Genomic DNA, 14,611 nt, shown 5'->3' with positions numbered 1-14,611 from the left:
TGTGTGTGACGCCAGCCACCCCAGCATACTTATGTGGCAGGAGCTTTGGACCTGCGGGCTCACAGTTAGAAAAGTCCTAAAACGTTGTCCAGTCCAATCTGCCACTCAGAACAGAATCCTTGATTAGTGGTGTGCAGTTTGTGCCTGGATCCTCCCATAATAAAGAGCTCGGCCTTTAAAGGAAGCAACCCCAAGGCTGGTCAGTTTCATTGGGCTGAAACAGGCACACAGAGAGCCAGTTCGAGGAAGGGCAGTGGTCTGTCCCAAGTATCTTGTCTTTGCCAAGGATGCTGAGCCCCGGAATTCGGGGCAGACTTTTGCCTCTGCAACACTGGCTCCAAGCTCAGGTCTCAGCTCTGACTTCCTCTTCTAATCTTCCTTTGATCTGCTACCTAAAGTGACCTGCCTCATTCTATCATGTTTTCCCATTACCTCTAGGACTTAATTTTAACTATCTGAAATTATCTTCCCTATCTCTTTGCTTAAGTGGGCTTTTTCCCCCCTTTATTGACTGTCTCTTCCCACTAGAATACACACTCTGAAAGCAGGAATGTTGCCCATCGTGTTCACCTCTGCAGGAGGGAGGACGGAGATACCCCTGCCACCACCTGAGTACCCATTTTCAGGGTTCCACAATGTGCTCTCCCTCCTGCCTCTCCCTCCAGCCCCTCTGGCCCCTGCTCCTCTCCCTCCTACCCTGCTTCTTGCCCCCACATATGCCTGGCAAACTGGTAAGCCAGCACAGGCAGACCACACCAAGCTCAGGCAGATAGCTGAGGTAGAGCTGTTCCCACTGTGGGGTCAGTGATGCCAGCCCCTCCAGCAGTGCCTGGAAGAGAGGGGCAGCTGAAGAAATCCCGTGTGATTTGTAGCTGGTGGCATGAATAGCCATCAAATGGCAGGGTCCTTAGGCCTCATCCGAGAGGGGCTCATCAAGACCACGGACCACCAGCTTTTCAGCCCCTTCCTGGAGTGAGCTGAGTGCCCTTTGGGGAACATTCTTAACTTCTGAGCCTCAGTTTCTTTGTCTTTAAAATATGAACATCTAAAAGAGGCACAGTTGAAGATGATACATCTGGCAAACATGGTACCTGGCACACAGTAGGTGCTTTGTAAATACCATTTTGCCTCTTCCCTTGGCTTTGCCAGAGGGAAATGAGCTCAAGATGTTTGCCCATTCCTCAGACAGTCGCTCTTTCCCCAGGAGCAGCTGCTTTTCGCCACCCTTATTCCTCTTAACCGTGGGGCATCTTGTATCAAAGGCTGTCCTGGTCAGCAGGATTTCTGAAGAAAAAACAAAGGAAAATACAGGGTCCTGAGAGCACATGGAAAATGGGAGGTGTTGCCAAAAGCCCTTCCATGTCCTTAAGTAGCTGCTGCCACTGCTATCTGGGAAAGGAATGGGGTTGGCCCAGCTCCAGTTCCACCAGGCCTGACTGTTATGTTCAGTCTTCAATGTTATCTTGACCCATGAGGGAGAATGCCAGCTGGCCCTTTCCACCTCCCCACAACCCTGTGCCTGGGGTCTGGCCAGTGTGCTGATCACCCAGTAGAAGCCTCAGCAAGCAGTCAGCCCCAGGAACCAACAACTTCCGCGGAGGCTTCCCTGCTCCTTGCCTGCAGCCCCCACACCTCCAGTCCTTGCCCCCAACATGGTGGCCAGTCTTCCATGCTGAGGTCTCCACACCATGTCTCCTTCGCAGTGGTGTTTGGACAGTTCGCCTTCTTCCATACGGCCCTCAACGACGTGGTGGAGGTGCATGATGGCCACAGCCAGCACTCCCGGCTCCTCAGCTCCCTCTCGGGCTCCCACACAGGTACCCAGGGCTTGGCCGGCATTGGGGATGGTGGTGGGCTGAGGGCATTTCGGGCCCGCTGAAAGGAAAGAGGCCCTGTAAGCCCAGCCACAGGTGGCACCACACAGCTTTGTGTCTGTCGTCCACTGGTGCTTTCTCTACAACACGACAGTCAGCTCCTGGTAGCCCAAACGTAGAAGGGGGCTTGGGAAACTACCCTCACCCCAAGGTGTGTCTACACTGCTGCCCCAAGTGGTGTAGTATTTCCCTGTTGGTTTATTCTTAGACCCAACATGTTTTTCTGATTATAAACATACTGCTTTTTCAATGTAGAAATGTTAGAGGCAAGACAAAATAACTGTATGGAGAATTAAAATAAAAGCCACCCAGAAAGAACTACTGAAAGATGGAGTGTATTTTCCCCCAGCCTTTATATCTACTTAGACTTAATCTTTCGTATATTTTATTGAATAAAACAATGTACATATTTTTATTGAAATGTCCATTGTGAGCGTTTCTGTCATTATTTCCTTCTATAATAGGATTTTTAAATGCTGCAAAACAGTCCATCATATAGTTACTTAACATTTATGTTAAAAAATTTATGCAATGAATTCCCTATTATTGAACATCGAGATTGTTTCTAATTTTTCACTCTCGTGAATAGTAACCCAGTGTATTATGCATACGTCTCTATACACATCTCTATTACCTTAGACTATCTAGAAGTAGAATTGCCAAGTTAAAGGATATGTGCGATCTTAACTTAAGGCTTTTTGTGGGAATCTAACTATATTCTTTCAAACTTAATCAGTTATTTTAACAGAATTATCAAAATCCCTGATTTTGAAATATGCCAAAATGCCAAACATCCCTCTAGAAAGTCCTTGCCACTCTGTCACCAAAAGTGAATAAGAGATCATGTTTTATTCTCACAAAAACTAGCTAATTAAGGAAACAAAAGCATCATCAGTTTGAAAAGTGAGAATTGTATCTCATTTCTTAATTTGCCTTTTTTTATTACAAGTTAGGGTAAACTTTTTATAATGTAATTATTGGCCCATGCATTTTTTATTTGTGAATTTACTTGTGAATTGCTGTTGATTTTTCTATTACCATTTATCTTCTATTGACTTAGTAGACCTCCATATTATTACGAGCTATACGTATCATATGCCATAAAAACCTCTTGTCTATATTAAATGCTATAAAATGCTTTCCCCTACACTTTGTCATTTGCCACTTAATTTTCTTCAGGGTATATTTTAATGTCAGAAAATTTAAATTTCTCCTGACATCAAATCTATCAATGCTTTCTTTTATACTTTTCCCCTTTACTTTTCTGCTGATGAAGTAAATATTCTTCTGTGTTTTCTTTTGCTTCTTTTCAGTGTGATTGTTCTGCTTTAATACCTTTGGAATTTATCTTGATTTGTTATTTGTTATAGGGAATCTAACCATATTTTTTCAAATTTAGTTAATCTGTTGTCCTAACAAAATTTTCAAAATGCCAGATTTACATCTATTAAGTTTTTATGAAGTTAAGGATGTTTCCAGACTTTATAGCCACGTCTTTAAGTGTCTGTGTATTTTTCTATCTGTATCAAAAAACTTAGTGTAAGGTTATAAAAATGTTTAATATTAGGATAATTTTAAACATATGGTAATGTGAGCCCCCAAACTTGTTCCTTTCTTTTGAATTTTTTATTGACTGCTCTTCTTTATCTTTTTTATTTTTTTTTCAAGTTTATTTACTTAGAGAGAGAGAAAGAGAGAAAGAAAGAGCTGGGGAGGGGCAGAGAGATGAGGAGAGAGAGAGAGAGAGAGAGAGAGAGAGAGAGAGAGAGAGAATATCTCAAGCACTGCCAGTGCGGAGCCCAACTTGGAGCTCAAACCCATGAACCACGAGATCATGACCTGAGCCACCCAGGTGCCCCAGACACGTAACCAACTGAGCCACCCAAGTGCCCCTGTTCTTGTTTATTTTTGCTTCCAAGTAACTTCAAGAAATATTTTGTCAAGATAAAAAAATTTGCTTCAGAACTTTCATTGGACTTCCATTAAGTTATTGGTTAATTGGGGGAGAACTCACATCTTTATAACAGTAACCCTTCTTCCCATCCAGGAACATGATATGTCTCTCCATTTATGTATCTTTTGTAACCTTGGGAAAGGGGCTTTAATTTTCACTTTGGCAGTATTGATTTTTTTATTAACTTTACTCCTAGATATTGGATGGCAATTTTTGTCATTGTTTTTGTTGCTGCTGTGAACTGGTCCTCCCTCCTTCCATTGTATTTTCTAACTGGTCTTTGATAGTATATTAGATGACTGGTATTTTTGGTGTAGTCATTTTGTAAAGTCAATGAACCCTCTGTAATAATGCTAACACTGCCTACTGATCTCTCCTGGGCCCTTTAGGCAAGAAGCCATATCTTCTGCAAATAAATTTGCCTCAATACTTTATTTCTTCCTTATCAGTGTTTTTTTTTCTTTTATTTTTTTCCATGGCTATTGGTTTATTCAGGTATATGACCCTAAGATCAATGCTGATATTTTATGTTTTAGTAAAAAACCCATTTTATAATTATTTTAAATTCAGCAACACAGGTTATATATATACTATGATGCTATATAATCTCCTGGGTGTCAGAGGTTATATCACCTGCCTTTACTGATTGAGTACTGTATTAGTAGTGACCCCTCTTTTTCCCACCTGGATGAGAGGTTTTGTGTTGTTTCATTTTGTTTTTGTTTTGGGGGGGTTTTTTGTTTTGTTTTGTTTTGTTTTTGCTTTTACTTATCAGTTCTTCTGTGGCCTTTGTTATTTTTTAATTAATTAACTTCTGCATTTATTTCATGCCTCTCCTCCTGTTTTTCTTCAGATTACATTGTGCTTCTTATGCTAACCCCTTGAATTGAGAGCTTTCTTCTTTTCCCTGTGTAATGAAGAGCATGTTTACAGCAGCACATTCACTTCTAAGCATAGTTTTGGCTCTGTGCTGTAAGAATTGTCACATCCTATTGTCCTCCTCATTACTTTCTAAATAATCTGTCACCATGTTTTCTTCTTTCTTGCCCAAGAGTCCTTTAAGGCTGCCTCCTCTTTTCCTCCAGGAACCTGAATTTTCTTCTTGTTATATTTAAACATTTGTGTTAATTTCTAATTTTGTTACCACACCGGGAGAGAATATAGCCTGAACCACTTCCATTTCGGGGTTAAATGAGGTCCTCTTCCATAGCCAAAGACTTTTTTTTTTTTTCATTCCTTGAGTATCTAAGAAGACAGTGTGTCCTCTGGACAGTTGAGAGGCTGCAGAGAGACGGGCAGCTCAGGCCCAACACTCACTGCCTGCCAGCGAAGTGCCTGTAGGCCCGGTGGTGCTTGACTGCTCAGAGCTGCAGTTCCCTCGGCTGTAAAATGCAGAGAGGAAAACCTGTGCCTCCTAGAGCTATTTGTTAGAGTGAAATTAGTTTAGTAATAGCAATTAGGTCAATCTTCCTCAATTTTATTATTCACATCCATTCTATCAGTGATTCTCAATGAAATGAGTTTTGATATCAGCACCCCATGTATACCCACTCAGCCAGGAGTGTAAGTCAGGATTCCTTGGGGTAGGATGCTTTTTCAAAGCCTCATGATTTTCAATATAGATAAATAGAGGTATAAATTTAGCTATAAATATAGTAGCATTGGTACAGGCAGAGAAAGAGAGAGAGAGAGAGAGAGAGAGAGAGAGAGAGAGAGATACATTTAGGACCTGTATATGTAAATGTAGATATAGATACAAGAACACATATAGATGTAAAGGACCAATGGCTAGAAAGAAATAAGGATGGACGGTTGGATGGATGCAGATAAAAGACCTATAGGTGTCAATATCAATATCCTCAGATCATCTTATTCCTCATTTGGAGAAACACTGATGAGCCACTAACGCTGATGGAAGTAATGTGTCCCTGTCCTGAGGTGTGTTGAAGGGGCAAAAAGCTTGAGGACCACTACTCAGCAGTCTTCATTTTGTTTCTCTATTTGATATATCAAATGTCGTGGATTTTGCTCATTTAAACATTCCACTACAACTGTGATATTTTGTTATCTTCTTGTGTTTCCAACCATTTTAGCACCTGTGTTTACCTGCTATATCTTTCTTCATTTCCTTGGAGAGTCTTTTTCTTAAGAGGATGTTTACTTACTTATTTTACATTTGTTCTGATATCTGTCATCTGGTTTTGTTCTTTGTGAGTTTGGGGGGCTTTTTTGTTTTGATTTTGCTTTCTTTTCCATTCCTGTCTGACCCCTCTCTAACTTCCAAGGCTTTTTTTATATATACATTTAGAATTTCTAATGAATGCTATCAGTAAATTATTTATAAATTATGGACTTCTTCCCCCAAGTGTCTACTTTTACATTTAATTTTGCTACCTCATTGACAATAATTATTTGGGTTTAACTATCTTTTCCTGGGTGTCTTTATCCCTGAGAGTTTTGATTTCCCTACTTCTGTTCATTTTTTTTAGTAAGCTTATCACTGCAGTACTTTCCGCCACCTTGCCTGTATGACTGTGTCTTTCCTTTGACACATCATGTGAATGACAACTTGATTGTAAGTCAAATTACAGGTCACAAATTTCTTTCAAAACTCCTGCCACCGTCCCACTTCATTCCAACAGTTAATATTACAGACAAGTGGAGTCCAACCTGATTCTTTACCCTGATAGGTAACCCATTCTTTTCTCTCTGGATGACATTCATATTTTTTTTAATTTTATTTTTAAAATCTGAAAGCCCACTAGGATAGGTTGCAATGGAAATCTCTTTTCATTAATTACATCTGGCACTTTGAGAATAATTGTAGTCTGAACCTCAGATCTTTCTTAAGCTTAGGAAAGTTATCTTCTTTCTTAAACTGTTTCTTCTCCTTCAGTTTCTCCTATCTTCTCTCTCTCTCTCTCTCTCTCTCTCTCTCTCTCTCTCTGTCTTGAATCCTTGATGTATGCACACTGGAGTTTCTCTGATCTATCTTCCATGTTGCTTGTGGTTTCTCTCATTATTTTCATCTCTTTATCTTTTACCTGTGGATTCTGGAAGAATTTCCCCTAACTTAATCTCTACTTCCCTGTTCAATTTCTGCAGAATCCAGCTGCCACATCTGGTGCTTCTCATTTTTGAAGGCTTTATTGATCTCAGAACTTTCCTTTGGCATGGCTGCCCTCTCTGACTTCACAGATGCAATGCTAGATTTAGTCTTGTGGCAACCACAACTGAAAGTCTTCTCGAGATATTTGCCTGCTCTTTCTGATAGTTCACATTAAAATGTTTGGTTTGATTTCTGAGTGGTTTTCACCCTTAAAACTTTGAGAGCTTGTCTTTTGTCCAGGGATTTTACTATGTGCTTGTCCATGGAGAGGGATGTCTGTGTTCATCCAGGCTTGGAAGTTGAAATGGGTTTGTGAGAGAATATAGGGGTCCTAATCCACGTATCATGCCAGACAATGGGAGGATGGAAACCTAGAGTTTTGTTCTGCTCACATCTGTTAAAGAGCTCCAGACAGTGGTGATAATAAAGACAAGCTTTTTCTTCATGAGTTTCTTTTTGCCTTGGCAGCCAGAAATTATTGGGTCAATGACTTCCAGCCAGGATCAGCCATCTGGGTCATGTGTAAATAGTATGTTGTGCAAAACTCTCCACTCTCCGTGGCCAGTAGTGTTACATGGGCTTTCTGGAAGCATTGGTTGGCCTCAGATGTGCCTCCCAGTGGTTCCATGGCTGGTTCCAACTCCAGCCCTCACTGCAGTGGAGACTTAGCCTGGCTGTCTGCACCCCCAGCTTCCCTTCTGACGGTGGGGTCAGCAGGCATCTCAGGGTTCCCTAAGACTGTGGAGGGGCACACTCAGCGATGCAGAATGGCCATGCCACTACCTGCTAAGCCATAGTCCAGTCCCTCAGCTGCCTCAAGAAACTGACCACAAGCAGGACTGCACTTCACAGCTGTAGGTCCATCTGGTGTTGTCTTCACTCTTGTCCATCTATACCACGTCAAGGAGAAGATAGAACTTTATCTTCTGATATAAAGGCGTCCTGTGCCCATGCAGGTCTTCCTTAAGCTGTGTTATCAGTTGAGTGACAATTCGTCTTGCTTTGGTTGTCCCGACGTAATTATTAATAACATGCCCGTTGACTCTCAAAAGTGTCCTAGTGTGAGCAATAAATTATACAATTGCTGTGGTTATCTGTCATTTTATAGGATCTAGGAATGGCCAGTTACTCTCAGATACTCACATCATCCTCCTTCCCAGAAGCTGATGCCATTTTTCTTTTTAATGTCAGTTTTCCAAGTAAACCACCAGTCAGTTTGGTAATGGCCATTCTCCTCATCCTTGTGGGCCAATGTATGTCTGAAAGCTTTCTCCTTTCCAGGAAGGTCATTTAATCTTTCTGATCCTCTCTTTCTTGACCTATTAAATGAGGGCACCGAACTCTTGTCATGTCAGCCTCCAAAGACCATAGGTCAAGGTAAAACCATGGATGCTAAAACCTTCTGCAAACTTTAGAGTGTGAAGTGTAGTAAAAATGTGAGGTTTTATTTCCGGAAGAGCTGGGATATGGAAGGAATTGCTGTGGAGGGTGGGGGGAGGGGTGGTATGGGCGGCCCCTCCTTCCTGGCCAGGATTTTCTCTGCTGGGCCCGCCTGCTGGACTCACTGTCTCCCTCTCCTCCTCGCCCCTTATCTTGGCAGGAGAATCGCTGCCCTTGGCCACCTCCAATCAAGTTCTCATTAAGTTCAGTGCCAAAGGCCCAGCACCAGCCAGAGGCTTCCACTTTGTCTATCAAGGTATGCAGGGCGTGGATGTGAAAGGTGTGAAGACATCTCAGTTCTCTAGTGACTCCCTGACCAAAGGAACTTGGACTTTTGACCCCTAAGTCTAGGCCTCAGTCTTAGGGTGTGTGGAGGCAGTTACTGATTTGTAGGGCAGTTCCTTGAAATTCAGTTGAATTTAGACACTCATTTACCCAACAGACAATTCTTGGACAAAACTCCATGTCGAATGAGGGGGAAAATCAGACATGAGATGCTAACTCCTGCCCCTCCCCTCCCCCACTGCCTGGCAAGGTCCCAATGGCATTGGGATGACCAGCCCAGGCCTTGTACCTAGACTCTCTCCCATGGAGTTTGGTCTTCTCTACAAGACACAGTAAAGATGTGGGAAAAACACAGACTTGGTATTAAGATGGACATGGCTTTGAATCCCAGCTCTGCCCGTTTCTAACTGGGCACCAGCTACTCCACCCCTCAGAGCCCCAGTTTGCTCACCTCTAAAATGAGGGTAAGCACATTAGCTCACTGATGGAGTTAAGAGAGTTCACAAAGTAGTTGACACCAAGCAGGTGATGGATGTCTGTCCCCTTCCTTCCTTACTGGCTTTGAAAGGCAGAGTCATGGAGCATCCTGACTTTCACCTCTAGGCCCCTACCTCTCCTTGTCCAGAAGGAAGCCCACTTTTCAAGGGCTCATTCATTCCACTGCCCAGGAAGAGCTGTATTCCCCTGCCACAGAAGGATGGCATAACTGGGGCCTGGGTTAAAGGGTCCTGTCCACCATGTGGGCAGGGTAAGGGGAGATTCAGATTCGGGTCATGAGAGTAGAGCCCTGGGCAGAGGCCAAGGTAGGGTGAATGGAGGAATAAAGGCCATTCTTCCTGTAAGGGGATGTGGGACTTCATGGGGATGGGAGGGCACCATTGGGAAGCCACAGAACACAACTAGGCCTAAACTCTGCCATCCATGGTTTCCAGAAGCTGTGCTGCCACCTTGTGTGTCCAACTATGTTTTAGTAAAATCATCCTTGTCCTGGAAAGTCCCTACCCCTGCCCTGAGAGAAAGTGCTCAGAGCCTCTCAGGGTCCCATCCAGACTGTCTCAGCTCCAGTCCCATTGTGTGTCCCTCCCTGAGCCAGTTTCCAGAGGGGTGAGGCCTGCCCCTCAGTGCCCTTGTCCCCCGCAGCGGTACCCCGAACAAGCGCCACGCAGTGCAGCTCTGTGCCGGAACCCCGCTATGGCAAGAGGCTGGGCAGTGACTTCTCGGTGGGGGCCATCGTCCGCTTCGATTGCAACTCCGGCTATGCCCTGCAGGGGTCCCCAGAAATCGAGTGCCTCCCCGTTCCCGGGGCCTTGGCCCAGTGGAATGTATCAGCGCCTACCTGTGTGGGTGAGTGCCTGGACAACCAGGACTCCTGGGAGGGGGTGGCCGGTGACACCCAACAGCAGCCCCTGCCCACCAGAATAACTTAAATAGGGTGTCCCATTCAGGCCAAATCACTAGTCCCGTGGGTTGGGTGTGTAGACAGCAAAAAGGAGGAGCTGGGGTTGCTGGGGGAGGGATGCATGTGAAGGAGGGTTGTAGGGACAGGAGCCACAGAAGAAGCAGGGATGGGGGCCTGCGGGAGAAGCCAATAGCCAGCAAGGGAGGCCCTGAAGGAGTGTTTGGGGAGGCTCCCATGGGGTACCCACAAAGACAAGCAGGAGAAACCTCTGACCAGAACTGCCTCCTTCCCAGTGCCATGTGGAGGCAACCTCACAGAGCGCAGGGGCACCATCCTGTCCCCCGGTTTCCCAGAGCCCTACCTCAACAGCCTCAACTGCGTGTGGAAGATCATGGTCCCTGAAGGCGCTGGCATCCAGGTAGGGGCTAGGACATGCCTCAGTCAGGCGGGTGGCTGGGAGGAGACATTTCAACCCCGTCCCTGCCCCTCAGGCCAGATGCGGAGGTGAGGCCCACAAGCAGAAAAACGCAACAGCTCAAGGCCCAGAAGCTTCAGGGGGTGTGAAGAGAGAGCTGGGTAATTTCAGGAAAGAGGAGTGGCACAGGCTCATGCCATCAGGGAAGCCCAGAAGAGGAAACGGGCCTGGACTGGGATATAGAGATTGGGCAAGATTCATAGATGTTTTTCAGATGGCTTGAAGTCTTCTTTTCTCAAGATTATGGGGGAGAGAAGAGGGGACATTGCAGGAAGGAGAAAGGAGCAAACAGATGAAGCATGGAGGAGCCCCAGACACACACCTAGGCGTCACACCCGCAGTCTGAACTGTAGGAGCAGAATGGGGGCCACAACGGGTACCCAGTGGCGAGAGCCAAGTGAAGAAGGCCCCGGCACTGGGATGGCAGCATAGAGGAGGGTCTGGAGCCTGCAAGGGCAACAGAGAGGCAGCAGGTAGAGATTCAAAGTGGGTGGGTCTGGCCAGGAGTGGGCTACTGGCTTATGGCTGCAGGATATCTGCTGCAATCCAGACAGGAAAGTGGGAAAACCCAAGCAATGTTTCAGAGATGGGGAGGAGGCCATTCAAAGTCAAGTATTCCCACTTCCTGAAATTTCCTGAAATTGAGGTTCCCGAAGGTAGGGACTGCATCTTACTCTTAGCGGCAAGACCTAGCACAATGTCAGGTGCAGACTGACAGTTCCAATAATGGAATTAACTACATGAATGGAGAAGAAGGGAGGCAGAGAGAGACAGACAGACATAGGCTGCCTAACCGACAATTCAATCCCTCTGCCTTCCCAGATTCAAGTCATCAGCTTTGTCACAGAGCAGAACTGGGACTCCCTGGAGGTATTTGACGGTGCAGACAACACTGTAACCATGCTGGGGAGTTTCTCAGGTGAGGTGGGACTTCCAGGGACCTCAACTCAGGGGGCAGTGGTGGACTTCATCATCATCATCATCATCATCATCATCATCATCACCACTGAGATCTAGTTGACATGCCATAAAATTCACCATTTCAAAGTGGACAATTCGCAGATGTTAACTGGATGCATTTTGGTGATTGTATTACAAAATATACAATTACTGAATTATGTCACACCCCTGAAACTAATATAATGTTATGTATCAATTATAGCTCAATAATAAAATGATAAAAGTGCCACAGTGAAAAGATAGTGTCCAATTCAGTAGTTTTTAGTATATTCACAAGATTCTAAAACTATCACTGCTATCTAATCCCAGAACATTTTCATCACCCCAGAAAGAAACCAGGTACTCATTTGCATGCACTCCCCATCGCTCCCCCTCCCCCATCCCTTGGCAACCACGACTTGGCAACCTACTTCCCATCTTTATAGATTTGCTTGTTCTGGAAATTTCATATAAATGGAATCCTACAATATGTAGCCTTCTGGGTCTAGCTTCTTTCACTCAGCATAATTTTTCAAGGCCCCCCCATGTTGTAACATGTGTCAACACTTCACCATGTGGCTCGACCAGATTTCGCTTATGCATCCATCAGTTGATGGACATTTGGTTGTTTCCACTTGTTGGCTAATTATGAATAATGCTGCTATAAACATTCATGTAGATATTTCTGTGGGACATGATTTCAATTCTCTTGGGTATATATACCTAATAGTGGAATTCCTGGGTCATGATAACTCTATATTTAAATTGGGGGGAGGGGGGGACTGACAAACTGTTTTTCCAAAGTGGCTACACCATTACCAACAGTAGACTTCTCACTGAGTGTGGTGTGTGCTTTTGCCCAATGCCCAGGACAATTACCTGGGTCTTTCAGGCTTCAGAATTCCATGTTGCCAAGATAGAAAAAGGAGTCATGTGCACCATATACACTGTCTACACTGCCTGGATTGCCTAGAGAATTCTACGTGTCAGAGTTATTTGAAGATGGCTGGAAAGGGACCAAACTCTTTGGCTGCCTGTGCAACTCCCTCTACCGTTGGCACATGGCTCTGCCACTGCTCATTCTGCAGAAAGTTGTTTGAGGCCTCCTCTCCCTCGGCCACTGGAGACCCAGCATTCTCAGAGGGTGCTAATGTAGCAAATTTGTCATGTAGCAAGTTTGATAGTTGGGGAGATGTGAGGGTCTTGGAGCAGAGTGTCAGCAGGTAGCAAAAGCAAGAGATATGGGAAGGAGCTTGGGGGCCGGGGGTGGCTAATGGTGAATGGTCCCTGTTTCCTTGCCCTAGGAACAACCGTGCCTGCCCTTCTGAACAGCACCTCCAACCAGCTCTACCTTCATTTCTACTCAGATATCAGCGTGTCAGCAGCCGGCTTCCATTTGGAGTACAAAAGTGAGGATCCAAAGTTTCAGCTGCGTACAGGGCTTAGGGTGGGGATTGACAGGTATCAAGGACCCACAGTGAGCAGGGGTCACACTGGGGCTGTGTATTCTCCACCCCCACGTAAGCCTGACCACAGACTTAGAGGAAGGTGCTGAAGCTCAGGGAAGGTCTGAAAATCCTCAAGACTCCGCAGCCAGTAAGTGATGGAGCCAGGATTCTCACCCCAGTGTCTGCTACTCAGACACCTACGGGCTTCCCCTTTGTCCACACCAAGACTGGGAAGGGAGCACAGTCATTGGCCTCGGTCCAGTATATACTTTGGGATGTAATAAAATAGCGGGTGCTCTCCCCTGGTCCTAAACTCTGTCCTCTCCAACCCCTGATTCTGTGATTCAACTGCCTTTGAAGTTCCTGTCCTCATTAGAAACTTCACTCCTCTTGCACCAGATTTCTCCCCCTCAGCTCAGAACCTTACATCCTGGTTTCCAGTGTCCCGAAGTGGTCACAACAAAAAACTCGTAAAAGAGAAAGGCTTGTGGATGTGCCTTTTGGGACAACAAAGACAGAGGTTGCTGGGAGACTGTTGTCATCCTGGGACAGCCTGCCGTTCCCCTTCCCCACTGGGTATAGGAGAGAATAGATAGACAAAAGTACTTGTTTTACATTCATCCAGCAAATAGTTATGGAGTGATTACAGTGTGCCAGGTGCTCTGCTGGGTTTTTCTAGGTTTGGGAAAGATCAAGATGGTTAAGTCCTCTCAGAGTCCATTAAAGAGAGGCAGACGTATGGACACAGAAGCGCATTAAAGTATTACAGGTGCTCTCCTCTATGTCCCCAAATGTCCCCAAATGGGAGATCAGTGGTTCAAAGGAGAGAACAGTCACTTCTACCTGAGACAGGTGGAGAGGTCAATGTCATAAAGAAACATTGAGTGTCTACAATGTGGCAAGCCCTGTGCTAGATGCTCACAGATAAGAGGTGAGTAAGACATGGCTTTTGCCCTCAAACACAGAGTCTAGGAGGATAGATGGACAAGGGAGCAATAATTTTAGTGCAACCTAATATGCTAAGAAAGTGCAGAAGAGGGGAGCTAAACCTGGCCAGGTGAGACCTTACAGAAGGGGATGTGTGAGTTAGGTGTGGAATGAAAAGTAAGAAATGTGGAAAGGTAGAGTTGGCTTGGCCATCTTTGACAGCATGGGCCCATGCAGATGGAAGCCTCATTTGGTGCCAGAGGCCTGGTAGGGTCAGCACTGGAGGTTATGCAAATGTCCAGCTGATCTCCAGAATGAATGAGCTTTATCCAGATGGTTGGGAGAGGATTAGTTGGATCCCAGGATGCTCATGGCCTGAAAGAACTGAAATGTGCACCTGATAGGAAAGACCTCGAGCAGCTTGAAGCAAGGACCCTAAGGAGCAGAGGATAGGACACGGACCTCTGAGACCTTCCTCCCTGCAGACCTCAAAGGCTTACTCTCCTTGTGGACTAAAGTATTCTGAGTTTCTTGAATAGTTCACATTTTTTCTTTTATCCTTTTTTCTCTGTTCTGTCCAATTTTGTTTCTTTATTTAGTATTTTAATTTGAGTCCTTAAATGTTCCCTAAAATCTTTTCTTTTCTTTCCTCTTCCAAAGATATACTTTCTCTTGTCATTCTGCTGCCTTATTACCAGAAAAAAAAAATTCACCTCTTCTCAATTTGTGGTTGTTGTTGTTGTTCAAGGGAACTGGTAGTT

The 14,611-nt window shown here is 44.9% G+C and overlaps 1 protein-coding gene across 1 annotated transcript in view; it reads left to right on the top strand.

Annotated features, from left to right (window-relative positions):
- Positions 1-14,611, top strand: part of CSMD2 (CUB and Sushi multiple domains 2) — a 607,194-nt gene that overhangs the window by 479,148 nt on the left and 113,435 nt on the right. Inside the window, exons 32-37 of the mRNA XM_030326876.2 lie at positions 1,704-1,817; positions 8,538-8,633; positions 9,803-10,006; positions 10,355-10,479; positions 11,359-11,455; positions 12,780-12,884. Coding sequence (XP_030182736.1) covers positions 1,704-1,817; positions 8,538-8,633; positions 9,803-10,006; positions 10,355-10,479; positions 11,359-11,455; positions 12,780-12,884 — 741 coding nt within the window. The remainder of the gene's footprint in view (positions 1-1,703; positions 1,818-8,537; positions 8,634-9,802; positions 10,007-10,354; positions 10,480-11,358; positions 11,456-12,779; positions 12,885-14,611) is intronic.

The sequence above is a fragment of the Lynx canadensis genome, chromosome C1, assembly GCF_007474595.2.
Source record: "Lynx canadensis isolate LIC74 chromosome C1, mLynCan4.pri.v2, whole genome shotgun sequence".
Taxonomy (NCBI): Eukaryota; Metazoa; Chordata; class Mammalia; order Carnivora; family Felidae; genus Lynx; species Lynx canadensis.
Note: the sequence above shows the minus strand (reverse complement) of the source record. Positions and strands in the feature narration are given on the sequence as shown.